This window comes from Guillardia theta, assembly GCF_000315625.1.
Source record: "Guillardia theta CCMP2712 unplaced genomic scaffold GUITHscaffold_1, whole genome shotgun sequence".
Classification (NCBI taxonomy): domain Eukaryota; class Cryptophyceae; order Pyrenomonadales; family Geminigeraceae; genus Guillardia; species Guillardia theta.
Window position 1 is genome coordinate 78,976 of NW_005434673.1, and position 25,111 is coordinate 104,086.

The following is a 25,111-nucleotide window of genomic DNA, read 5'->3' on the forward strand; positions in this document are numbered from 1 at the left end:
GACCCTACCCCTACCTATATATGTACCGTACCATTGCTTTCGCTGTATATTTATTCCGTGGTGTACCCTACCCCCTCCGTATCCCTTTCCAAAGGAGTTGTTTTTCCGTCACTTTACATGGAGGACCACCCCTGTCACTCCTTTGAACCTGGATTTGTCAGACTCGATTTGGACGGGTGTGAATTACTTTCATACCGGTCATTTTCATACATCAACCAGTCACTTGAGATAGGTAGGGTGTTTAATGCTATGGGTGGGTGAGCTATGAATGGGTGAAGGTGGGGTGGTAACTGCTTTACCTTTGGCATTGCCCGCCCCTATTTTTACCCCTCCGTCACCGAAGGATCAGATCCACCCCACCCACCCACAGGATCAAATGCTCCACCCTACCCTACAACTCTCAATAAAAAGGCGGAAAATCCTAACGACCCAACCCCTGCTCAACGACTTGGAAGGTACTAGTGGTCCACCCCTACCATCACCACCACCTCACTACCCCCCAATTAAGACATATTCGGTACCCACCTGCTCCAAAAGTAAACAAATACCACCCACCCCACCTGTGGTACCTCGGGACACTGCTCTGTGACCAACAAGAACCGACCACCCGGTGACCTCTTTCTCACTACCCTACCACCTCTTTGACCCGACTCCAGAGCCCCGATGACCGGTAATGATTAATCCACGTACCAAACATAAATCCGTGTTTTTTTTTCTTTTTTTTCCCGGGTTGTTTCCTAAAGGCATTGGTTAGTTCCGTCTGCAGAACAATCATGGCGAGGGAAATACCGGGAAGGGCGGCGGGAAGGCTACGATCATCAACTTAGCTTGAGGGTTGCGAGTAAGCTCGCCACAAACACTTTCCCATGGCTGAACATGCTAGGAAAGATACTTGCTTCAAACGACAACATGATGAAGGGAGCGGGGAAAGTCATTGCTGAACAGGGCACATGCACGACTGAAACAAAATCCCACAATCCAGCACCTGCAAGCTAGGGTACTTCTCATCGACCTCTTCAAGTCCGATTGTACATTGATTGATCATGTCAAACCCTGTAAAGATCGCAGTCTTCATGTTGCTGCGACACGGACAATCGCAATTTTCCAGCAAAGACAGGAATGGCTCCCGCAGCAAGAGTTACATTTGGATCAAGAGTTACATCTGGATCAAGAGCTCTTAGATGACATCGATGGTGTTCTTCCTGTATTGCAAGCTGCAATTCAGAGCTGAGTTGGGATGAAACCCCTCAAACCCACCACCCACCCCTATCAGAAGCTCGTCCACTCGGCTCTCGCCTTCGTGCCCTGATTCCTTCCTCCCTTCTCCGTCTACTTCCCCCTCTCCCTCCCTGCATCTGTCCCCTCATGTCATGATCCTATGTACAGGTTGTGCAGGGCTCCATTTCATAAACGTTCGAACAACGTCTGAATGAAGATGATTGTGATGAATAGTATTCATCACCACAGAACTTGTACGCCCATACAATAAACACCTTTCTCACTTTAATGATTCTCTTCATGTCTTATATTAAAAGTATACATCATGGTGCATTTGTCTGCTAAACTGATATCTTGTGTCACGTGTGTTGACAGCAAACACCAGGCATTGAGCAGGTGGAAACTTGGAGTTATTTTGTGAGTCTTTCAAACAGGCGAAGTTTGAAACCAGCACGAGATAGAGAGAAGGTTCATACCATGAAGCAAACATGTCAACGAAGCTCAAGCAATCCTAAGCAACAGGTGCCATGATGTCACATGAGCACTCGGCACTTCCGAACTTCGGAAGCGAAGACTTGAACTTTCGAAATGCTAGGGCCCCGGGGCTGCGGCGGGAGGACGACAGAAGGTGCGAGAGCAGAGATCGGAAGGAGCAGGAGGAGCAGGGCAGAGAGGGGACAGGACGTGGTAGGGAGTGAGAGCAGGAGAGGGAAGCAAGCAGTCAGTGCTGCCAAGTTGTGGGAACTTGAGTCGGAGGCCGCGTAGCTATGACGAGTAGCGAATTGGAGGCAAAGAAGGATGTGCGGTATGAGGGGCAAAGCCAGCACTAGGAGCGAAAGAGGGAGGGGAAGGAGGAAGAGGGAAGGAGTTGGAAGGGGAGGGAAAGGGGAGCTGAACATGGTGGGTACAGCAGAGAGAGAGGAGGAGCAGGTAACATGATGATACAGCAGTCGGTACACCATCTCCTCCACTACCACCTCTGCCTCCGCCTCTTCATCCTCCTCCTGCTTCTCAATGTGTCCAGCTCGTCTAGGCGGTGCAAGCCCGGAAGTCACGAACACGCTGCTGGCTACATACAGGCTGGAGCAGAAGCTTATGATAACGGCAAGCTGGATGCTGCTGCTTCCTGCTTCGAGCTGGCAGCGAGGGTGAACCCTCAGGACGGCCCCTCATCTGCAGTCGCGCTGTCCAACCTCGCCACGGTGAAGAGAGACCAGGGAAGAGTTGGGGAGGCGCTCGAGCTCATGAGGGACGCGCGGAAGATGGCGCCCGAGGACGCAGAGACAGCGTTCCTGCTGGGGAAGATGCTGGGGGACGCAGGACAAGGAAAAGAAGCGATCCTCCACCTCGAGCACGCGTGCCATCAGGATCCCTCACACTTCCGCGCCTGGTCGCAGCTGGGGGTGGAGCTGGACAAGGCTCGAGAGCACGCACGGGCCCTGCTGATGTACGAGCAGGCGGTCAAAGTGAAGGAGGACTACCTCACGGCCAAAGTTCAGATCGCGCTGGCAGCTGGAAACCTGCAGGACTGCGAGCGGTCGCGGCGGATGGGACGAGAGGCGCTGGGGGGCATCAGGGGGGAGGTGCCGTACCTGTCCGCCCTGGCGACCTCCTTCAAGCGATGCGGCGACAGAGAGGGCGAGAGGGAGGCTTACTTGCGCGCCCTCCTCCTCCATCCAGGAGCGATCTTCGAGGTCGGAGGGGAGAAGAGGACGGTAGAGGAACGGTTCGCAGCTTTGCTGGCGGAGGAAGGAAAGCATGGCGTAGCCATCCAGTTCCTTGAGAAGGCGAAGAGGCAGAAAGAGCACCATGCTCCTTCGCTCCTCTCGCTCCTCGGCTTCTGTTACAGTCAGTTGGGAAGCAGGTTCTATCCTGAGGCCATGGCGGCGCTGGAGAAAAGCTGCCGACTCTACGAGAGTCTGCGGGGGGAGGAGAGGAAAGAGCTGGGGCCTGTGCTGGGGAACCTCCTTCGCCTTAAGTTTGTGACGGGCAACTGGACACGCTTAAACTTCTTCCTCTCTTCCTTTGCGAGGATAGCGAGGGAGAGCTCTAGAGCTGAGGCTCCTCCTCCCTCGAACCCGGTCTTCGTGCTCGCCTACCCTGTGGACGACAGTGTCCTCCTCAGCATTGCCATGCTCTACGCTAAGGGACAGCGCCAAAAGTTTGCTGGCGCTACCTCACTGCCCCTCCCCCGTGCCCCCGACCTGCTCGAGCTCCCAGCGGGCAAGAAGCTGACGATCGGCTTTCTGGCTCCCGGACAGGGCAATGGGGTAGGGAGCCACCTGGCCTCCTGGTCATTCTGGCAGCACTGCAAGCAGAGCTCGAGGATCAGCTGCGTGCTCTTCTCGGACAAGGATGAGGGCGAGGAGGGAGGGAGGAGGGAGGTCGAGCATGTGCAACTGACTGGAGAGCTGAGGAGAGACGCGAGCTCGTTGATCAGCAAGAGGTTTCACGTTCTCCTCGACATTTTCGGACACACTGAGGGCAGCAGGCCGGAGCTGCTCCTCTCCTCCTCCAGCCTGCCTCCTGTCAGGATGCAGTTCTACGGGTACGAGGGGAGCTATGGAGACCGGGACCTCTTCCCCTTCCACCTTTCCGACTGGGCAACAGCGGCTGTGGACGCAGCTGCTCCTCCTGCTGACCCGACGGCAGCGACACCCGGGATGTTCGTTGAGAAGCTCGTCCTCCTTCCTCCTTCTAAGTTTCCGAGCGGTGCGCTACCAGCAGCAGGAGACTCGCTGGATGAGGAGGAGGAGCGAAGAATGGAGCACATGCTGTTCGGAACGGAGGGTCACTGGAGGAGGAACGAGACGTTCGTCTTCTGCAGCTTCGCCAAGTCCTACAAGCTCCACCCCCGCCTCTTCAAGACCTGGGTCTCCATCCTCCTCCGCTCTCCCAACTCCATCCTTTGGCTGCTGAGCTACCCCGACGGCTCCGACCTTGCTCGCCCGCGGCTCCGGGAGCACGCAGAGAGGATGGGGCTCGATCCAGCTCGGCTCGTGGTCACAGGCCTGCTTGAGAGGAAGAGGCACCTTCTGCTCAAGGGCACCTTCGCCCATCTCCTCCTCGACTCCTTCCCTTACAATGGGCATCTCACCACAGCAGAGGCCCTCGCCGCCGGCATTCCCGTCCTGGCCCTCCCTCAGACTCGCCCGGCCTCCCGCCTCAGTTCCAGCATGTTAGCTGCCCTGCAGCTGCACCCGAGACTTGTAGCTCGCGACCTGGAGGACTACGAGGAGCTCGCGGTCAGGATCGCATCGAGCTGGAACAAGAATGTGACGCACTCGTGGTTTGCGGAGACGAGGGAGGAGCTCAGGAGGAGGCGAGCAGTAGGAGAAGGTTTCTTCGACTCCAGGAGATACGCGGAGAAGTTTTCGCAAGCCATGAGCATGACGTGGGATCTGGAGGAGAACAGCGAGACGTTGGGGAGACGCTTCCACGTGATCTGCAACTGAGAGCAGCGAGAGAGATTGGAAGAAAAGGAGAGTTGCCTCGGAAGTTTTGTCATGATAGAGGTAAGAATAACTACTTGTACAATGAATGTTGATGATGGTCCATACGCGATGCCTCCTTGCTACAGGAAATCTCTCTTCAGCTCCCATCGTGTCCCTGCAGGGCTGTCATTCCCCCACCATGACCATCTCCTTCATCTCACGCATGTTGGCTTCGAGTTCCTCCCGCATCCGCATCCTTGCTAACTTCAGCTCCTGCTCCTTCGACCTGCTCCCAAAAAACAGTGCGATGTCCGCGTCAGGATGTTGAGTTTAAGCCACATCATCATCACCATTTCCCTCTTGACGAGTCGATCCTCTCAATCAGCTGCACCTTCTTGCCCTGCCACTTCCATCACCTCCTGCCTCCTCCCTCCCTACTCCCTCCTCCCTGCCTCCTCCCTCCCTACTCTCTCCTCCCTCCCTCCCTCCCTCCTCCTCCCTTCACCTTCTGGACCAGACCCAAGTCCCTGCAGAGGTCCCTGAGCATGAGCACATTCATCGTCTCAAGATCTTCTCGATTCGGAATGTCAGTGATCCTGGTCGTCGTCAGACAAGCCGAAGGCAGAGGGAGAAAGGTAGATGGAGAAAGGCAGAGGGAGAAAGGCAGAGGGAGAAGGCAAAGGGAAAAGGCAGAGGGAGAAAGGAAGAGGGAGAAGGCAGAGGGAGAAGGAAGGAGGCTGGAATCTGAGAAGGAGAAAGAGCGGGGGGTACGGGGAGAGACGAGCAGGAAACAAGTCACCTACCTTCCTTCCCACAAGATCTGACTGAGAATCTTCTGCTCAACGAACGTGACTCGCTTTGGCACTTCATAGATGTCTGAGTCTATCTGCAGACCCTCCGCTCCTTCCTTATCGTCCATTCTCGTCAGTTGCCTGGAACCACTGACGTCCCTTCGTTCCACTCGGATGCTGTTGGAGTTGAGCGTCATGCAGAGGGGATCAAGACGCCCGTGCGAGAGCTTCGAGCGCAACAGGTCGGCAAGAGATGAGGCACGAAAGAAGTTGTTGTGCAGGGAGAAAGATGAGCAGGAATTGATCAGAAACAGGAGAACTGAACCCAGCAGGAGTTCCTGTGACTGGAGCACAGCCATCCCTGACCACTCCTGGCTGGCTCTCGGTCTTGTTCTCTCCCTCTTTCCCTCAGCGGATGGAGCCAAGACAAACTGCCTGTAACGACAGGAAGATGTTACAATAGTGTTTACATTCCTCTACTTCTCAAGTAAATCCTATCCCTATCTTCCCTCTCTGCCTCTTAGGAATTATACCTTTGTTTCTGCCTCCTCTCCCTCCCTCCCTCCCTTCCTATCTCTCCTCTCCTCTCCTCTCCCTCCCTCCCTTCCTATCTCTCCTCTCCTCTCCTCTCCCTCCCTCCCTTCCTCTCACTCCCCTCCTCTACTCTTCATCGAGCGGCTGGTGTGGCCACCCTTTGAGCCCATGCCGAAACCGTTAAACGGTTACCAATCATATATGACGGATGACGAAAACTGTAACGGCCTGTGAGCGATGAAACCGTTCATTCTTCCATGACCGGTACTTAGATCGTGAATTGGAGGACACGGGTCATACGGGGGAGCCACCAACGGCAGGTCAACTGCGACAGGAGCAGATCATAGAAGAGCGAGCTGAGAGGTGGAGAGAAGAGAATAGAAGAGAAGAGGAGAGGAGAGGAGAGGAGAGGAGAGGAGAGGAGAGGAGAGGAGAGGAGAGGAGAGGAGAGGAGAGGAGAGGAGAGGAGAGGAGAGGAGAGGAGAGGAGAGGAGAGGAGAGGAGAGCCAAGCCGTGCGCCAAGTACAACTGGTTTGACTGAGGCGAAGACATTTGATTGAGGATGCCAAAGAAAGCAAAAGGAAAGGGTCCATCTATTGAAACCAACCCTGAGGTCCGTTGCTTCTTGTGTAACCTTGCTCCTTCGTTTCCCATCGCAGTGACAAGATTTGACGTCAGGTGGTATTCAAGCACACTGGCTTTTTCCCTGGCGACATCATTGCGGCTCCCTTCGGTACAGACTTCGAGCTCGTTGGAGTCGAAGTGAAGCAGATGTGGCCGTCTGGCGATGCAGGACAAGAGAGTGAGACGTGAGTGAAATGTCATCCTATCTACTGTCAGAGTTGGTACGGTCGTGTTTGTTGATGTCCGTCTTGTCTCCTCTACAGGGAGTCATCTCGCCCTGCCGTCGCCATCAAGGCGTTCGGGCAGCTCAAGTCTGGCATGCAGATTCCACTGCGACCAACAACCCCCGACGAGTTCGCAGAGATGGGCTATAGCAGAAGACACGAGGTGAAAGATACCGATGCGACGTGGGTCGTCGATTCCTGACGCAGCATGCTGATCTGCAGGCGCTGCACATACTGCGAGACACGCAGCGGCATCAAGAGAAGTTCCAGGAGCTGTTGGAGAACACTTTGCCCAAACCTAAGAAAGAGAAACCTGCAGGAGATGGGAAGGAAAAGGGGAAGAAGAAGAAGTAGCAGCATATCACCTGATATGGGTCAGGAAACTTTGTTAACAGCTGTAATCATGTTTTGAATATAAAGGATCTTAATCATCTTGACCTCCTGTCCTCCTGCCCTCAAAAGTTTTCAAAGTCTTTTACTCTTGCATCGGCTCAGTAGGGAAGTGACTTGGACATTGCAGCATTTCTGAACTCTGTTGGATCTTCACTATGCCAAACCCCGTCTTCCCATGCTGGCGTTGGATCCGAAGATTGGACGAAGTCATGAAGGTTTTCTTCGTTGTAAGGCCAGGCCTTGGCGTCCTTGTTTGAGTCCTTGGAATCGTGGGACCAGACTTTACCAGGAGCGTCATAAGGCCACATCATGGGATTGATCCGTTTGTTGGGATCGCACTTTGTCGTTGGGACTCTCTTCCATGCAGGGTTCCCCTCCTCTCTCATCTTGAGCACGTCCTCACATCCCTTATCTACGTGCATGGACACCTCCCAGTCATTTCCGTTCTCTTGCTCTTCTCCAGACCCCCAGCCGCCGATGCCTGAACAACAAAGTCGTGAGCAAGAACCTGGCGTGAACCGTCAATTTTCACCTGCTAGCATGATTCTTGGCGCGCGACCTTGCATGGACATGGATCGAACAGTTCGATGCTGAGCCAAGATCGCTGCTCTGGACATTTGTTTTTGGGCCAGCATGAGATCAGCATTGCCATGAGGGCGTAAGCGAACTTGAGGGTTGGTGATGACGTTTCTAGACAGGAGAGTGGAGGATGGTCCAGTGGTAAGCGAGACAACAAGAACAAGCAGAGCAGCGCTTGCTGCGCATGTAGCGACAAGAAGCTGGTCGCTCCTCCTCATCCTCCTCTCGTTACACTCGCGCCATTGGCTCTGCCATTGGCTCTTCGGCCGCGGTCAAAGAGGGGATGTGGCCCCGGATGCCAGGCTCGGCAAAAGACAAGGGTTTGCCACTGCTCGGAAAGAACTCAAAAAAACTTGTGACAATCTGAGGCTCAACAAGAACGGAACATGGCAATGCGCATAAAGCTATTAATGTCCATGTCGTAGATAATACTAATGTGTTTTTGAGGCAAGAAGATTGCTTTGCAATCATTGAATGAATAGAATCGTTGAATGAATAGATCGAGTTCTACTTACGGCGAATGTTTTCCTTTGCTTCTCTTGCAACTTGACTGTTGCGAGGTCTGCGAAGGAATCGTATCGTCGTCGTAGGCATCATTGTCGTTTCTATCCTGCAGCGGCTTCCCTTTCCTCTGGAGGATTGTAAGGCAGGACTGTAGGAACAAGGACCACAGGTACCTTCCCCTTCTTCTTCTTGCTGCAGTCTTCCTCGTCGTCTCTTGCAACCTGTCGACTCATTACAGTCTGCATGAGCAGAAGGGCGGGACCACCTCTCGCATGACCGCCGAGTAGTCGATCTTGAAGTCTCTTGCCGTACTTCTCTTGAAATGTTTCATCAAGTCCAGCTGCACAGAGGTTCAGCAACGAAGGAGCTTAGCTGGGGAGTTCGAACCTTGTTCTTGGACTCCTTCTGGATGCGTATGAGCGAAGCTTCGAGGCTCTCGACCTGGAAGATAAGGTTGGGGATGAGTCGCTCCTCCTTAGAGATTTTCTGTCGCAGAGTTCTCTCCTGCTCCACTTGCGTGTATCTAGGGCACAATGAGCAGGAGAACGGCAGGCAGCAGAACTTTGGACCTGATCACAAGCTGGTAGAGAGATTCGTTCAGTCTTGCTCCAATGTGGTGCATGAGATGTACAAATGGCTTCCTCGGGAATTGGATCTTCGATATCAGGATCCGTCTGGCGACGACATCGGCTGTTCTGTACATCCTTGTCAGGGCCCCTAGGATCAACTCCTGTGCAGTGGTGGGGATGGTAAAGCAGTCTGAGAGGTGGAGAAGGACTTCGACGATTCGATGTAATCGTTCGCATACTTCGTCTTCCATCTCGTTGTGATCTTTGCACAGAGCAACGTGCTCGGGAATATCCTTCACCTCATCATCATCAAACAGATCTGGCCGATAAGATGCATCAAGGAATGCAAGGACCCACTCTACATCGTCGCAATTCGCCTGTTATAGATCCTCAGTCCACATGGAGTGAAACACAAGGGAATAGGTGACCTTCACGAATTCCACTAGGGACGAAACTATGGAGTCTGAGTTTTCCTCTGAGACTATCGCATATTCCATGCTTTGTGGAGCAGATTCGGTCTCTTCTTCCTGCTCTTCATCGCGGTGAAGAACGTGCAAGTCATTGGCTAGCCGCAACGCAGTTTCTAATCCTTGTTGTGCCCAACTGACTCTCAACAGCAAATCTGTCAAACGCTGAGAAGACATCACTGATTGAATCATTGACGCAAATAACAAACCTTTACACCTTTTCCACTGGAAACTCGATTAGAATCTTGATGCTTGCAAAGATCATCGACCCATTTCTGTTTCATGCCAAGTCAATCTGCAGGTCATAGCGAGTGTAAACTTACGATCTGGAGAGTTTGAGAATCCACAGACAACATCAAAGTCAAATTTTGGACAATATGTATCACATACTCCACATGATCAGTATCATCCTCAGTTGACAGCATCTTAAATGTGTTCTGGAAGCCCTCTATGGCAGTCAGAATAGACGATTCATCAGAGTCTTGCCCTATCATTGCACTTTTGTCATCCCAATGTGAAAATTCTTCACACAAGTAGCTACACATTTGAGCGATTTCTGACCTTTCGAGCTTGCAGCAAGCAAATTGAATTAAACTGCACAGGCCATTCAACGACTGTACAGACAACTTCCGATTACTCGATTGTTGAGATCGTTTGGTTCCAGTCGGTTCGTACGGATACATTCTCTGTGAGGAGAAGTTGGCATGAAACTGCCTGAGCAAACCCTTTGCTATCTGATTAAATTTAGTGTTCACTTGCATTCCATTCGAAAGGTCATTTTTAAGCATTTCAACCATTTTGCTGGCTGATTCTATAGCATATGACATGATTGATGCGTTGCTAAATATCTTCGAAGCAAGATCAGACTGAAATTCACATTCATCGATTTGTTTGTCACTGATAGACAACAAATTCACAATGAATTCGTGACTAAACATTGTCGTGCTGAGCTCCATGCTGAGTCCAGCATGCTTCCGAAATTTATTGGTTTTGACATGTTCTTGCAGCAGCTTCACCAGATCTTGTATTCTTGAGAATCCTTTGAAGACATTATTATCTATTTCATTGACGTTTATCCTCGTGCACATCAAAGCGTGTTCCAGCAAAACCTCGTTCAAATCGATCACAATCTTTGCCGTACTTAAATGCTTGGCCGACGTGAAGTCTGTGTTTTTGTCGATGTCAAAGTCCTCGAGATCACTTTCCAGGATCCAATTTAGGATTTTGTCCATTATAGCAGTAGCTTGCGAGAACGATTCTGTCTGCAAGTCGGGAACCCCGTTCTTTCCAACAGTCTTGTTCTGCTCAACATGAATACACGAGCTCGCTAGTTTCAACATTTGAGGAAGAGATTCTTTTATGGCTCCTGTGTCTGTATCAATGCAAGTTTCAAGCATCAAAGAAACTCCTTCTGGTGCTGACTTGTAGTATCTGGAAAATCCAATCAATTGTTTTGAAGAGTGTAAATTGAAAGCGCACCTTTGAATCTGTGACAAGGTGAATGAAGTGATGTCTTCTAGCAAGTGCGGTTTGGCCTTGATTATTTCTCCCAACCCCTCATACAACTTCTCTCTGACGGACACCTGATGAGAAGCACATCGCCGCAACTGAGCAATCAAATCGACTTCAACGTTCACAAATGAATCCGCCGAACGGTCCGCACAGGTTTGCGCAATATACACAAACGCCAGAAGACCTACTGTCCTAGTTTCGACCTCCTTACTAAATAAACACTTTCGCAAGATGATTATAAGATAATCCTGTAAGCCATTCTGCAAGTGCAAGATTGGCTCAAGAGCTTTTATCAGAGTTATCGCTGTAGGCGGATTGAGGAATCCAATATACTCCAAGGTTTCTTTCACCTGTTTGTCAATCCGTCAGAAGTATCATGATTGGCATGATGGATAGCAGCACCTTGGGTAGGCAATCAATGACGTCTTTTGTACACTTTTTGACAATTTTCCCCAAAAGATTCACATAATACCTGACGCAATCATCTCGCACCAAAATTCTGGAAAAGATTTGCGAAATTATTTCATCTCTGGCAGATACTTGGAGCCTAAAACATCTTTCTAGAAGACTTATGCCGAAAATGGTGAGTTTGTGCGACATAGCTTTGCTGAGGGAATTGTTTGAAACACCAAGATTTTCGTTTGAGGCCTTCTTGCTGTGAGTTTCGAGAAGTAGAAATGATAGGCGAATCATGCCAGGACCGACATGATCCCATCCCTTTGAACTTCCTCTTAGAACTTGACGGAGGATCTTCATAGATTCTTAGCGAGTTTGCACTTCTGTGAGAACAAACATACCAAGTCCATTCTTGAAGGTTCGTGAAGCCGTGAGAGGCCTCCGATCCACGGGCTGTGCAGTTTTTGCATATGATAAACCTGTCCTATACTCAGCTAGGAATTAGGAAGAGTGTAGGAGATTACGAAATCATTTTCTAGTGACTTTTTGAGAACTTCCATCGCTTTATTTTCGTAGCGATGCACACTTGATATTGACAGGAGAAGTGCAACCTCAAAGGAGGAAAGACTTGTTACCCTCGATCTGTGCGCGAAAATTCAGGTAAAATTCATCCATCAAGTCGAAAAGATGTCAAGTCAGACCTAAAGATTTTGAGCAGATCTTGACCCATCGACAGATCTTGCTTGACTGCAAATGTGAAATGCAAAATTACTGTGCCTTGAACATGGATAAATTCCTCCTCTGCCATCTCCATGACCTGCAGCATGGTTTAAAACTTCATTTGAAATGGAGATGAGATTGTGTTACTTCTGCTTGACTGCATTGAGTGGCTGCAGCGTTGCAATTGACGTTCGAACTCATTTCATTGAACATGTCCAAAATTCGCATGAGAATAACATTCCGCTTTCCAGCATTGGACATGAGGAGCAACTGGACAAAGGATGCAGTCACTGAATGTGTATGGGTTCTGGTATGTTACTCCAAACCTGATAAACAAAGGGAGGCAGTTCCTGGACTTCCAATTTCTTGCATTCCTTGAAAATCCTGGTCATCTGAGCTTGAAATATCAACGAAATATTTCAGCCAGACATCAAATTCAACCACAACTTCCAATTGGTTTTCATGAAGGTTCAGCTCGCGCAGAACTGTCACGAGGGGTACGATCACTGCACGTGGCCATTCAAGCCTACAAATCTCGTTGATGACTTCCATCTTATATTCTTCGCCTGAGAATTTTACAACTCTAGTAGGTAAACCGTTTCTCCTAGATTCAATCTGCTGCGCTTTGGCCACCTACATCAGAAGGTCAAAGTTGCCGAAGCAAACGTCGTAGTATCAAAGTTGTTGGTGCAAACATAGTAATATCAAAGTTGTCGATGCAAACATCGTAATATGATTCATATGATTGGATACCTTGGTGAACAGCTTCGGCAGGAGTTCCAAACACTTTGCAAAATTTGAATGACATTGCCCTATGGAGTCCAGCAAGAACTCCACAATATCCGCACAATTTTGCTCAGGTAGGTCATCAAGCTTTCGAGAAGAAGTCAACAATTCATGTCAAAAACATCGAGCTGTCTAAATCACCTTGTTGATAATTGTGTGAACGATCTCAAGTCCTTTCCTTCCGGACGTCAATTGGGGATCTGAGACCATTTCCTACTTGTAGATCATGAAACTGATCAGGGTGGATGAAAGAAAGTCTCAAACCTTCACGAACTTCGTCCATGAATTTGTTCCGAGATCTTCATCGGTCGGGAGTGCAAGATCAATCGCTTTCGCGAGGTCATGAATGTCTCCTGCTTGCACCTCGGCAAACAAGGCCAGCAGGTTGCCTCCATTTTCGGACATGATGGTTCTACAGTCATCCAGCCAGCTTGAAGAAGAAGCTGCGTTCATGAGATTCGAGCTCTGCTGGCTCAGACTGAGCCCGATGGAGGAGGAGCTTCGCGCCCGCATCGCTGCCAGCAGGCGCGTAGCAGCCGACATGGAGGGGCGGGTTGGCGGCAAACTCTCGAAACCGGGGCTCCATAGTTTTAAAGGTTTTACTCAATGATATATATATTGTACGGAAATTATATATGAGCTATAGAATATGGAGTTCGTAATACACATTTTTTGTCAGAATAAATAATTGGCTGCTTTTAAAAAAGTTTTTGTGACTGAATTAATAAATAAATTCATACTAAATGTTTAGTCAAAGATGAGAGAAGCCCTCGTACACCTCCGATATGGTAGAGATGCCTGATACGAGATGATCTGGAGGAAAGCAACAACATGAATCGTTATGCAAGTGACAGAAATGTCGCAATCACATGTCGATATGGCGACACAAAGCATTGATGTCTCGCATTCGAAGGTTTTTTGTTGTTTTATCCAAGGTTTTCTGTTGTTTTATTGTTTCAGACGAATCATATTCAAAACACTCGTCACAAATAATAATCTCTCATGCATATTGTGTGTTCTACATTTACAACTCTTGTCTTATGATTTTCATCCTTCATACATGAAGCGCAGCCTTCCCTCGAACGCCTCCCTCCATGCCCCTTCTATCTCCGGGATCAACTGAGCTCTCCGGAACATGTTGTGTAGAGTGTTCTTAGCGAACTTCCTCTCCGTGGGCTCGTCGGTCTCGTACAGGCCGTCCAGCCCTTCCGTAAAGTCTCTGCTCCTCTCTGCAATCACTCGGAAGCCTGTCCACCCGAAGAACGTCCCCGCGCTGCTCGGCTCCTTGAAGTCGCAAGGCTGCAGTACGCCTGTCACCGTCGCGATGTGGAGGTACATGAGCAAGGCGCGCTTCTGGTTCTTGCAGCGCTTTGCCACGCACTGAGAGAGCTGCGCTTCCAGCACCTCCTCCAGCTCGTGGTTATGCAAGACTTGCCTCCGGTACTCCTGGATGATCCTCGTCGTTCTCATCCAACGCTGCTGGCCCTTCCTCGCCGTCGCTGGCCTCGATCCTCCAGCAGGCACCGCGGACGGCAAGCCTGTAGCCTCGATCTGATCGGTCGCATACATGTCGGCATCGCCTCCCCCGGGAGCAGGCTCGTAGGCTAGTCGCTCCTCGATCTCCTCGTGAGAAGGGACTGTGCGCACTTCCACTGCGCGAGTCTCGCTGAGGGAGCCTATGAGGCTCCAGTCGACAGCATGCCCTGGGTCGTCATGTAGCAGACCATCATCAGCCAAGAAGATGCCAGCATCGGAGAAGTCTACGGCCTGCTTGAGCTCATGCTGCTCATCGACGACGGGCGTCGTGTACAAGATAGCTGCTTCCGTCAGGGCAGGGTCAAAGTTTGAGTTGTCTGACGCCCCGATGTCTGCTCCAAGGCCGTCAAACTGTGAGTCCAGCCCGCATGCTACCCCGAGATCAAGCCATCCGTCCCAGGAGGAGCAATCCATGGTAGAGGAGAACAGGGACCAGGAAGTAGAAGAGTGAAGTTGAGAGGCTGTGAAGGAGGAATGTAGAGGAGGGAGGGAGGGATGGGGAGCTATGCAAAGAGGGACAAGGAGGGGAGGGAGGGGCAAGGAAGGAAGGAGAGGGGGGGAGTGCGTGGGAAGGGGAGGGAGGACTGTCGTGGGAGTGCCTCGCAGATAGGTGGTCCACAGATATTGAGCCGCTCCCCTCTAAAACTAGTTGTAAGTCCCACAAGCAGGTGGAAATCAACCCGCCACCCCCTTCAAACCGCTACAGACAGGGGGTAATATCAAATTCTCTACACCCCACCTATGAGCATGAGTTCAAACACAACCTACCCATGGGAATACCACACATTCCTGCTACCGACAGGGGGTTCAATGATACCACCGGTCATGTCAATGTCACCCATGAATCTTCGGAGACTACCCCCTTTGATATTTTTCCTCGCCGAGGTGTACCCTACCTCAATATCGACTGGACTCTACTGAGCAGACAGGGGGTTTGTCTGACAATGGACTGCCAGCATTCTCTAGGGTAGGGTAGCATAAAGAGATATATTTAGCATCCTTTTGTAACAAGTATTCCAAAAGGGTACGGTACAAACCACCCACGATCGGAACGAGCTTGCAAACGCGCTTCCCTCCCTACTCCCTGCCACGACCGTCCTCCCTCCAACTCCCACGCACTCCCCCCCTCTCCTTCCTTCCTTACCCCTCCCTCCCCTCCTTGTCCCTCTTTGCATAGCTCCCCATCCCTCCCTCCCTCCTCTACATTCCTCCTTCACAGCCTCTCAACTTCACTCTTCTACTTCCTGGTCCCTGTTCTCCTCTACCATGGATTGCTCCTCCTGGGACGGATGGCTTGATCTCGGGGTAGCATGCGGGCTGGACTCACAGTTTGACGGCCTTGGAGCAGACATCGGGGCGTCAGACAACTCAAATGGCCAACAGAACCTTGAAGGCTCTTTCGGAGAGCTCGATGCAGCTATCTTGTACACGACGCCCGTCGTCGATGAGCAGCATGAGCTCAAGCAGGCCGTAGACTTCTCCGATGCTGGCATCTTCTTGGCTGATGATGGTCTGCTACATGACGACCCAGGGCATGCTGTCGACTGGAGCCTCATAGGCTCCCTCAGCGAGACTCGCGCAGTGGAAATGCGCACAGTCCCTTCTCACGAGGAGATCGAGGAGCGACTAGCCTACGAGCCTGCTCCCGGGGGAGGCGATGCCGACATGTATGCGACCGATCAGATCGAGGCTACAGGCTTGCCGTCCGCGGTGCCTGCTGGAGGATCGAGGCCAGCGACGGCGAGGAAGGGCCAGCAGCGTTGGATGAGAACGACGAGGATCATCCAGGAGTACCGGAGGCAAGTCTTGCATAACCACGAGCTGGAGGAGGTGCTGGAAGCGCAGCTCTCTCAGTGCATGGCAAAGCGCTGCAAGAACCAGAAGCGCGCCTTGCTCATGTACCTCCACATCGCGACGGTGACAGGCGTACTGCAGCCTTGCGACTTCAAGGAGCCGAGCAGCGCGGGGACGTTCTTCGGGTGGACAGGCTTCCGAGTGATTGCAGAGAGGAGCAGAGACTTTACGGAAGGGCTGGACGGCCTGTACGAGACCGACGAGCCCACGGAGAGGAAGTTCGCTAAGAACACTCTACACAACATGTTTCGGGGCGCTCAGCTTCTACCTGAGAAGCGAGGGGCATGGAGGGAGGCGTTCGAGGGAAGGCTGCGCTTCGTTTTCGAGGGTTGAGAGACGCGAGTCTTTCATGAAAAGATGACTTGGAATGACATTAACTTCGAGATCGTGCGAGGACCTAAATTGTAATGATAATGTAGAACTAGCATTTCTTAGATGATCTGCAACAAAAAGAGCTCAAAACCAGATCTGAATTTCACCTTCCCTGCGAACCTTGATAGCATGGCTGACTGAATATTGAACATGTGTGTGGCATGAACTTGCAAGAACTTGTCTTGCGTGGTAACATCATGATTCATATCACAGCACCAGGAGACGCCGCGGGATTCACGCCGGTGGCTAAAATTGTATTTGAAATTTGAAATTGTGATACGAAAATTCAATTATACTGATTAAAATGTTGTTCAAGCTTTGAAATTTGACTCACCCATGGTCAAATGGTGGTGGAGCAAGAAGAAAGGAGGAGAAGAGAGAGGGGGAGGTGAAGGTGAACTCGCCTCGTCGGCCAGCGCAAAGAGACGACCGAAGACGCATCTGGTACCCAGCGTCCTCTTTCTCTAGATGTCTCTCGATCTGCTCACTTTCTGCTTCTTTTTCCTTCCTAGGTCGGCAGGCTCAGCGAGTTTTTCTGGAGCTCCATACCGACAGACGATGGGGAAGGAAGGAGAGTTGAGGTGAATGAATTCTCGATTCCTTCCGCTCCATTCGAATCGAAGATCCGATGTTATGCACAACAAAGTGTTGGAGCAAAGGTTTGGATGTTTCCTCTGAATGTTCGAGATAACTGCAGCTCGGCAGATTACCTGTATGTCGACGAATGGCCGAACCGTTTTTTGTGGATGCGATGATGGAACTGTCAGATCTTACATGGTTGAAGATAATGTGCAGAAAAAGTCCGTTCGAGACCTTCCGGATTCCTTCTCGTTCTTTGCTATCTCAGTGTTGAACGCACATACCGAGCCAGTGACCACTCTGGGGTGTGTCTGTGGAGAGGACAGATACGACTTGGTTTCTGGGTCTTCGGGAGGACAAATTCGAATCTGGAACCTCTCTCAGGAGCCCGTGGAAGCTGTTCTTACCATGTCACTCAACGGGGAAAAGGCTTCCTGCCAGCCAGCCATCACCAGCGTGTGTGCGGAGGTTGGAGGACGAATCTGGTGCGGTGCAAGTGATGGGACACTGTCAAGATTTGCAGTCTCGGGGGTACAAACTTTACGGAAGGTGCAGGCGCATACAAGCATGATCAATCACGTTCTTGTACTTCGCTCTTGCCCAGTTGTAGCTACAGCGGGAGCAGATTTCATGATCCGCGTGTGGGATGCTTTCAATATGAACCTTCTGGTATCCTACTGTGGGCATTCAGGACCAGTCGATTGCCTTGCTGAGTGCACAAAATCTTTCACCCTCATCTCATCTTCATCCTCCGACGCCTCCATCCGAGCATGGTCACTTCTGATGGAGGAGTCAGACGGCGAGGATGAAGAGTTCGGCGACGAGAGCCCGAGCGAGCATGAACCGCAGCACAAGAGAGAATCTCTCCTCGACGCCTTCGATGAAGATGTTGATTCCGATGCTTCCACGATCGTCGTGCGAAGCAGGGGGCCTTCCTCCTCCCTTTGCGCTCACTTGTGTGACCGGACCAATCCGACCAGCACCGGATACATCACGGCAGAGGCAGCACAACGAGGAGTAAACCTAGAGCTATACAGCGATTCAGCATCGCGCCCGGCAGCCCTCGACTACCAGAAAGATGTCTCCGAGCAATGGCACATCGCTTCTACGGAAATCTGTACAGAGAACTCATGCAGGTACATGTTGTTTCAGCGATCTGATGGAAAGTACTCGATCGGTCCACACATGAGCCACACGGTTAATCGATGCGACCAAGAAGATCTGTACATTGATTTTTGCATCTTTTCTGCTACTGACCAGACTGTGAAGGTGTCGTGTACAAGGAGGGCAGGTTGACGGTCTTGAAGTCGACAGAACGACATTAGATCGCAGGATCCCAGCCATTCCTGCATGCGTTGACAAGGCGAGAAGCAAGAGCGAGAGCCGTGATCGACCGTTTCATGATTACCTGCCTTCTTCGAGACTCCTTCCTTTCTTCCGTCGGGCTGCTTGCGGGTACGATTCACTATTCCTGTCCGTACTACGGCACATTGACTCGGAATGCAGCTGCATGCTGTTGGCAGACGGGCGAGTCTACACTATCTGTAGATGTGAGACGACCATTGATCAGCAGAAAAGTGGAGGAGCAGGGAAAAGCTCTACGTCAGAGAGTTTTTATTACCTGGAGAGCATCAGGTATGGGCAAAGGCGCTTTTTCTTTCTTGTTGGATTGTCTTCATTGTTTGTCCACAGACTCAACTTCCGGGATATTGCCAAGTCAAAGACTGTCAACAGCCTTCCTCACCTTGATGTCCAAGACATCTTGAAAGGCCTGTCCCTTCACGACGATCAGCTAAGAAATTCTTCCTACACAACCACCTGCATGAATCAGGACTGCTGTCCCACCAGCATGGTGCTCGTGAACTTTAGCAGCACTCCTCTTGTCATGACAGGTAACTCTTTCCCGTCGGTTGGGTGTTCTTCTCATCACAGCTTCTCAGGTGGACTTGACGGTCTCTTGAGACTTTGGACTCATCAATGCTGACTGAGACAATCATCAACTATGTCGGTATCGGTGTTAATAAATCTTGTAGATAGTTCATTATTGTTATTTGAGTTTATTAGACTTAGTCGAGAATTTCATGATTGCTGGAGTCTGCTCGCTCCCTCCTAGTAGGGTTCCGGGGCAGCCTTGGGAGTTTGCGGTACTAGTGGCGGCGCGGCCCAGCCTTGGTATGCAAGTGACTAGGCCTACCAAATCAACCGCTATTCGAACCGTCGGCAGTGACATTGTTATCTCAACTTGGCAGGTTTGTCACACCACCATGGTGACGCCTATTCCCAAGTTTCGTGCCACTCGGGTGCACAAGTACAACAGTTCCCATCACTCAGTCCAATGTACGGTCCGATCAGTGGCCCCGGGCCCTGAGACTGGCAGCCCCGCTGTCGTACTGGCCCGACGGTCCGATCGATCGGCCGGGCCCCGCGATGGAGCACACGGTTTGTTAGACTTGTACTATGCCAAAGTCACGCAGATATCACATCGACCTTACTGTATGCTAAGATGTGAAACCCAAGCATCCAGACATGAGAGCACCTTAGCAAGACCGGCGGCTAGGAAAGCCCCCTCTTCATCCCACACGCTACTGGCATGGGCCGCCGGGGCTTGACACGTCAGTCGTCTTGGTTTACAGGAGAGTTTTTGTCCATCACCCGGCATGATCGGGGCGCCCCCCCGGGCTCCCGGCGCCAGGCCTAGACTTACTAAGTTATACTATGCCAAAGTCACGCAGATTTCATATCGACCGGCCTTAGCTCCAACACTGAAGACAGTCACAGTATTGCTCAAGACCGAAGTTAATCCATACAAAACCATGCGTTCCATCACTCAGTGCAGGGGGCCGGATCTGTGGCAGGATCAATCCCAGCCTGGCAGTGTGGGCCAGGGCAGATCCGAGCCTGGGCCGGAGTCTGGGCCAGGCTTCAGGATGGCGTCATGATGCCGATCTCAGATCCGATCTTTGGTTTGTTTGTCTGCGCGGGGATGTGGTCACGGAAGGCACGTGAAAATGGAAGGGAGCGAAAGAAGTGCAGAAGCAGAAGCAGAAGCAAGAGCAGAGGGAGAGGGAGAGGGGGAGGAGAAAGAGAAGAAAGGAGAGAGCAGAGGAGAAGAGACAAAGAAAGAAGGTCAAGGAGAAGAAACTGAGGAGAAAGGAGCGACAGAGGACAATGGAGATGGGAACGACGACGGGGAAGATGAAAATGAGTCGGAGGAGCCGAGCAACCAAGGTGAGTCGATGCCTCTGCAGGAATACATCATGACTGAAATCCTTCGAAGAAAATGAAGGAGATCATGCTGAAACCAAGCTGTCCAAAAATCAACAGAAGAAGCAAGCTCGCAGACTACTGTGCAGCAGAGGACAAGGAGGTGCTAGAGGAGTGAAGCCTATCACAGGTTCGAACAGATGAAGCAAGCTAGGAAGCAAGCCAAGAAGGACAGGAAGAGAGCTATGCACGAGGCAAAAGCTGAAGGCAGCACTCAAGGTTACCTGCTGTGTCAACTCTGCGTGGAAGTGACCCACGTCTTTCAGAAGTTCGGAAGCGACCGAGAGTTTCCTCAGACCAAGAGGCTTCAGGCAAAGAGCAGCCGTCATGCAGGATTGGAGGGAGAGGCTCCCGCAATCGAGAAAGTTTCGATCAGCTCAGGAAGGATGGGCAGGTGAGGCCTCTAGCGAGGTTGCTGGACGATGAGGTGTGTCACAGAGAGTTGTCATCGACCTAAGCTTTGATGACCTCATGACGGAGAAAGAAGTCAGAAGCCTTGTCACGCAGGTGTTATGGATAATCATCATACGTGTTAGCAAGGATTGACTCTGATATGAGCGTATTGTACTGATATGTGACATCGTTGTAGCTGATATGTTGGTTTGAAGACGAGGACAACATCTTCGCAAGAAACGTTTGATTGACACTATGTTGCAGCTGGCACACTCTTACGGCACGAATCGAGCTTCCGGCAAGCCGCTCGACCTCTACTTGACCAGCGTCGACAAGAGGACGGTGAAACTTGTCGGGCGATGGACTTTGAGCGAGAGCACTCAAGTGTGTGCAGGCGGAAGGGCTGAAGAAGATTTCAGGGTTTGATAACTGGAGGTGCCACGTGGAAACAAGACATTTCTCTGAAGTTTTCCCAAAGAATGAGGTGAAAGAAGAGAAATGATGTCAGAAATGATCAGAGATCAGGTGGTTTACCTCACATCAGAGAGTAGTAACACGATGAATGTGAGGAGAATTTGTACTTGTGCATGGTTGCCGAGTTACTCTGATTGCAGGAACTCCAGAAAGACAAAGTCTATTGTATGCAGGGTCTGTTCTCCTTGATGTCTCTTAGCCTTCTCTTGCAGGCATCGGGGGCATAGTAGATCACAACCGGTACACGATGTCGGATTGCAATATTATTGCTGATGTGCAGCAGGTTGAAGGGGCTGACGAAGCAGAAAGCTGATGAGAATGGTTGGGACACTGCGAAGCTACCGCTGGATGGCAACATCGATCTTGGGGAGAGCAGTGAGTCTGCAAGGGCCATTGATGTCACGCATGATATGCCGTCCTATGTTCGATGTGATACAAGTGTGTTGCAGAAGATATTTGATATTGTTGTTTATTTGACGCAGTGAAATATTTCGTGTAATTATTTGATTGATACGTTTGATCGCAGGAAAGGTTCTCACTGTCAACCATGTCTGCTCTATTCTGCTCAAGTATCATGAGACAGGTGAAAGTCTTCACCTCGTCTCCTCCTCTTGCTCATCATCAACCGCAGGGAACTGGAAGGAGTCGCTGAAGCAAGCTATGCCCGAGAGAAAGTTGAAATGAATCTCAGACCCTCGTTTCCCCTCCTCTTACACCGAACCCTCGTGACCCAGCACCAGCACCCCGTACAGCTCGATGCCGCCAAGGCACAGCCTGTGGTTGCCCGAAGCGTTGGCTCCCGTCTGGAGGATACGGAAGTGCGAGAAGGGCTGAGCCGTGCTGACGGGATAGCTCGCAGCGTATCGCCCATGGTGGGAGGAAATGACCATGGAGTGATCGTTGCGATGTCGACGAAGAACCTGCCACGTCACTCCGTCGTTGGATCCCTGGAACTCAAAGTTCCTGCGTCACAGTCAGAACTCTCCTCCTCCTCCACTCACTCCCTACCTTAGCAGCATCGCCGACGTCGTGAAGCCATGTCGTAGCGTGTAGTGGGAGGGCACTAGGTGCCTGCCCTCTCCGAGGAACACTGATATCCAGCGAGAGCCGCGATCGGAGGAGTAGAGGTCAGATATCTCCCGCCCCGTCACGTTCCTATAGTCGCCCTCGCACATCTCCCCTCCCGGGTCGTTGTGCGACACCTCCACCACCTGGCTCAGCGCCGGGTTCCCGTACACTGAGGCCCCCGCGTTGGTGCCGAGGAAGTGGAAGAGGCCGTGCGTGTCGTGCTCGCCGGCCATCTGGAGGCGGATGAGGTTGAGCCCGGAGGCAGGAGCCTGATGCAGCTGCAGCAGGGTCCGAGGTTTCAGCTGCGCCCTCGCCTGCTGTTTCACGACAACCTCAGAGGCCTGTCCCCGGAAGATCCTTCCATAGACCTCCAGCCCGCTCACACTCAGCGAGTGATTTCCGCTAGAGTTCTTTCCGGTCATGACCAGCCGGAGGTAGCGGTAGGTGTTGCCCAGCTGGGGGAGTTTGACATCGAACGTCTCGAGCTGCATGGGTCGCCTCAGAGTCTCGTCGTTGACGTGCTGGCTCAGAATGTGCCAGCACGACATGTCAAGACTTCCCTCAAGGTTCCAGCTGCGCAGCATGTCCTCCCGGTCGATCCTCCCGTGCCTCAGCGAGTAGTGGGTGGGGCTGACTGAGATGGCTGTGCCGAAGTCGATGCATATCCACGCGCCGGCCACGTCCTTGGTGAACATCTGAATGCACTGGTCCAAGGGCGTTCCGAGCTTCACCAGCTCCTCCAGCTGACCAGTCGCTAAGCCAACCTCGTCCGCCAACGTCAGACTTATCCGCAGGTGGCGGAATCGATCGACTTGGCATGGGTTGACCCAGTCGTGCTGGAAGCCGTTGGTGCTGATCCAGTAGAAGATCCCTTTGGATCGCTTGCCGGCCTCGTCCCTCACGTACGGAACGTCCACCCAAATGTCCTCGTGCTCCTCCTCCTCGGGGATGTTGAGCTGATGTCGAGCTCGGCTCTCCTCGTCCACCTCCACCCTTGACACAGCCTTTTCCAGCTGCAGGAAGAATGTCGACCTGGAGAAGTTGAACCATGCTCGGATGCACATCCGTTGGAGCAGGAGAGGCTTAGTGCAGGCCATGATCCGCCACTCTCTGAAGCAAGAGCGAGCATGCACTGCCGACAGCTGCATGAAGAAGATGCTGCGAGGGATGCACGCGCCTCGCAGCACTTTGATCTCGCCCAACGAGATCTCCTCACCCTCGTGCTCCTGATGCCAGTCGAGGTCCTGCTGAGCTCGCCAGTCAGCGACGGAGATCGTCCTGAACGGCTTGACCGCGACCTGTCTCCTCCTGCGCTGTGAGCTCATGTCGGACGACTCGGAGCCGTCGGACTCCCACGCCTCGTAGCCCATCTCCAGGTCGTCGAGCTCGAAGCGTCTGAACCTGCTCACCCTGTACTCCAAGGAGGGGGTCGAGTGCGGCTCTAGCGGAGACTCCGCCGGGCTGTCCTCTGGCGTCGGGGGGGTCGGAGGCATGTCACCGTCGGAGCTGCTGTAGCTGTCGGAGGAGATCTCGTAGGACTCAGAGTCGCTGTTCGTGATCTCGATCCTCATGCTCTGCGGCTCCTTGCCTAAGGGCTCATGGGCTAGCCCGCGCTTCTGCCTCATGATCTCCTTCACCGCCCTCTGAATGATGATGGCCGCCGACTCGTGCTCCTGCGTGAACTTTGTTTTCAGCTGGATGTATCTGCCGTACAGCTCAAGTCTGCACGCGCACAAGCGAAAGAAGTTGCTGGAGTTGGGTCCCGTCAACAAGATCCTGAAGTAGCGGAAAGCCTGAAGCCTCGTGACCTCTTTATCCAAGTTGTGTAGGAAGAACGTTTCCACCTGCCCGGGCGTCTGCATCCTCGGGTCGTTCAAGTGCTCACGCAGGGTGATCCAGCTGTTCTTGTTGTTGCTCCCTTCGAACCTCCAGCTCCTCATCGCGTTGGACGAGCTACCGGATCCATGCATGATGCTGTACGCTGTGGCAATCAGGCCGCGGCCCTCTCCCAGATCGACGGCGAGCCAGGGGCTGTTGTCTTGAGACTCGAGGATCAGAACTTTGCTGTCCTCGTCACTCTCCGAGCCTGCGATCGGCAGGCCGACCCGCTCCAAGATGCCGGCATCGCCGTCCAGATCTGAAGATTCTGCTGTGCTAACCGTCACGCCATTTGCCATTAAGACTGGATTCTGGTGCTCGGCAGTGCCATGGGACGTTCCAATCCAATAGAGCACTCCCTTGCAATCTTCGTTGACTCCGAGCAGTTTGCTCGAGTACTCAAAGATGGCGTCCAGGGTTCTGTGCATGTAGATGCCCTCACTGTGTGAATGGAGATTGCCGGGGAGGAAGCAAAGATCTGCGGCAAAGTCGTCTACGATGGTGGAGAAGGCGCTGACGTCTTTCTGTCGCTTCTTCATCAAAAGGTTGATCGCGGTGTCACGGATGATCATGGCGCGTATGCGCAGCCTCCTGCGAGCCTCAGCCTGCTGCATGTCGAAATACTTCTGGAGCAGGAAGAGCGCGATGAAGGTCAGGATCACGTTGATCGGGTCTGTGATGAGAAGCTTCTGTACTGTGCTCAGCGACGATCCCGTTACCCACCCGACCGCCATGATCTCTTCGAAGGTGACGGCGAACAGCATGTTCAAGTAAATACAGAAGGCCATGAAGCAAACCGCCAGGGTGTAGGCAAAGTAAGTGACCCAACTCGGTAGAGGAGGGACGTTTCGGAGCAAACTTGCCTCTTTGGTGAAGACAAACTTCGACGGCTTCGGAGGTATCCCTGCATTCTTCTCGAGCGCAGTTCTCAACTTGTACCCC

At 52.0% G+C, this 25,111-nt stretch overlaps 10 protein-coding genes across 10 annotated transcripts; 4 read left to right on the top strand and 6 right to left on the bottom strand.

The window, feature by feature from the left end:
• Positions 1–2,153: 2,153 nt before the first annotated feature.
• Positions 2,154–4,673, top strand: GUITHDRAFT_131413 (hypothetical protein; the record flags this gene model as incomplete). The annotated part of the gene is made up of 1 exon (XM_005842064.1): positions 2,154–4,673. The coding sequence occupies one exon, from the start codon at positions 2,154–2,156 to the stop codon at positions 4,671–4,673; it is 2,520 nt and encodes an 839-aa protein (XP_005842121.1).
• A 119-nt stretch (positions 4,674–4,792) lies between these two features.
• Positions 4,793–5,640, bottom strand: GUITHDRAFT_98925 (hypothetical protein; the record flags this gene model as incomplete). Its single annotated transcript, XM_005842065.1, has 5 exons — positions 4,793–4,827; positions 4,874–4,938; positions 5,003–5,052; positions 5,158–5,248; positions 5,456–5,640. 5 exons carry the CDS (start codon positions 5,638–5,640, stop codon positions 4,793–4,795), a joined length of 426 nt encoding a protein of 141 aa, XP_005842122.1.
• Positions 5,641–6,539: 899 nt separating this feature from the next.
• GUITHDRAFT_98926 (hypothetical protein) lies at positions 6,540–7,179 on the top strand (the record flags this gene model as incomplete). Its single annotated transcript, XM_005842066.1, has 4 exons — positions 6,540–6,590; positions 6,656–6,786; positions 6,865–6,988; positions 7,048–7,179. The coding sequence occupies 4 exons, from the start codon at positions 6,540–6,542 to the stop codon at positions 7,177–7,179; spliced, it is 438 nt and encodes a 145-aa protein (XP_005842123.1).
• A 45-nt stretch (positions 7,180–7,224) lies between these two features.
• Positions 7,225–8,058, bottom strand: GUITHDRAFT_149714 (hypothetical protein). Its single transcript, XM_005842067.1, has 2 exons — positions 7,751–8,058; positions 7,225–7,699 (listed from the first exon to the last, which is right to left on the bottom strand). The coding sequence occupies exons 1-2, from the start codon at positions 8,013–8,015 to the stop codon at positions 7,317–7,319; spliced, it is 648 nt and encodes a 215-aa protein (XP_005842124.1). The 5' UTR covers positions 8,016–8,058; the 3' UTR covers positions 7,225–7,316.
• A 5,740-nt stretch (positions 8,059–13,798) lies between these two features.
• On the bottom strand, positions 13,799–14,710 carry GUITHDRAFT_160387 (hypothetical protein; the record flags this gene model as incomplete). Its single annotated transcript, XM_005842068.1, has 2 exons — positions 14,133–14,710; positions 13,799–13,970 (listed from the first exon to the last, which is right to left on the bottom strand). Exons 1-2 carry the CDS (start codon positions 14,699–14,701, stop codon positions 13,799–13,801), a joined length of 741 nt encoding a protein of 246 aa, XP_005842125.1. The 5' UTR covers positions 14,702–14,710.
• An 843-nt stretch (positions 14,711–15,553) lies between these two features.
• GUITHDRAFT_160388 (hypothetical protein) lies at positions 15,554–19,076 on the top strand (the record flags this gene model as incomplete). Its single annotated transcript, XM_005842069.1, has 7 exons — positions 15,554–16,117; positions 16,727–16,755; positions 17,026–17,094; positions 17,281–18,361; positions 18,663–18,727; positions 18,785–18,984; positions 19,033–19,076. 7 exons carry the CDS (start codon positions 15,554–15,556, stop codon positions 19,074–19,076), a joined length of 2,052 nt encoding a protein of 683 aa, XP_005842126.1.
• A 1,184-nt stretch (positions 19,077–20,260) lies between these two features.
• GUITHDRAFT_98931 (hypothetical protein) lies at positions 20,261–21,907 on the top strand (the record flags this gene model as incomplete). Its single annotated transcript, XM_005842070.1, has 12 exons — positions 20,261–20,320; positions 20,370–20,459; positions 20,497–20,575; positions 20,623–20,750; positions 20,795–20,863; positions 21,014–21,091; positions 21,144–21,233; positions 21,364–21,388; positions 21,436–21,463; positions 21,507–21,598; positions 21,750–21,806; positions 21,855–21,907. 12 exons carry the CDS (start codon positions 20,261–20,263, stop codon positions 21,905–21,907), a joined length of 849 nt encoding a protein of 282 aa, XP_005842127.1.
• A 47-nt stretch (positions 21,908–21,954) lies between these two features.
• Positions 21,955–22,323, bottom strand: GUITHDRAFT_52999 (hypothetical protein; the record flags this gene model as incomplete). The annotated part of the gene is made up of 2 exons (XM_005842071.1): positions 21,955–22,186; positions 22,232–22,323. Coding segments are annotated over 2 exons (324 nt in total), but the record flags the coding sequence as incomplete, so codon positions are not given.
• A 327-nt stretch (positions 22,324–22,650) lies between these two features.
• On the bottom strand, positions 22,651–22,971 carry GUITHDRAFT_51957 (hypothetical protein; the record flags this gene model as incomplete). Its single annotated transcript, XM_005842072.1, has 1 exon — positions 22,651–22,971. A coding segment is annotated over one exon (321 nt), but the record flags the coding sequence as incomplete, so codon positions are not given.
• Positions 22,972–23,991: 1,020 nt separating this feature from the next.
• Positions 23,992–24,324, bottom strand: GUITHDRAFT_41514 (hypothetical protein; the record flags this gene model as incomplete). The annotated part of the gene is made up of 1 exon (XM_005842073.1): positions 23,992–24,324. A coding segment is annotated over one exon (333 nt), but the record flags the coding sequence as incomplete, so codon positions are not given.
• Positions 24,325–25,111: the final 787 nt, after the last annotated feature.

What these genes read in the sequence shown, in the direction of transcription:
- GUITHDRAFT_149714 (XM_005842067.1), bottom strand. Translation starts at nt 8,015, where the DNA reads ATGAGGAGGAGCGACCAGCTTCTTGTCGCTACATGCGCAGCAAGCGCT. An exon ending in GCCAAGAATCATGCTAGCAG is followed by an intron (nt 7,700 to 7,750) that starts GTGAAAATTGAC and finishes TTTGTTGTTCAG; the next exon opens with GCATCGGCGGCTGGGGGTCT.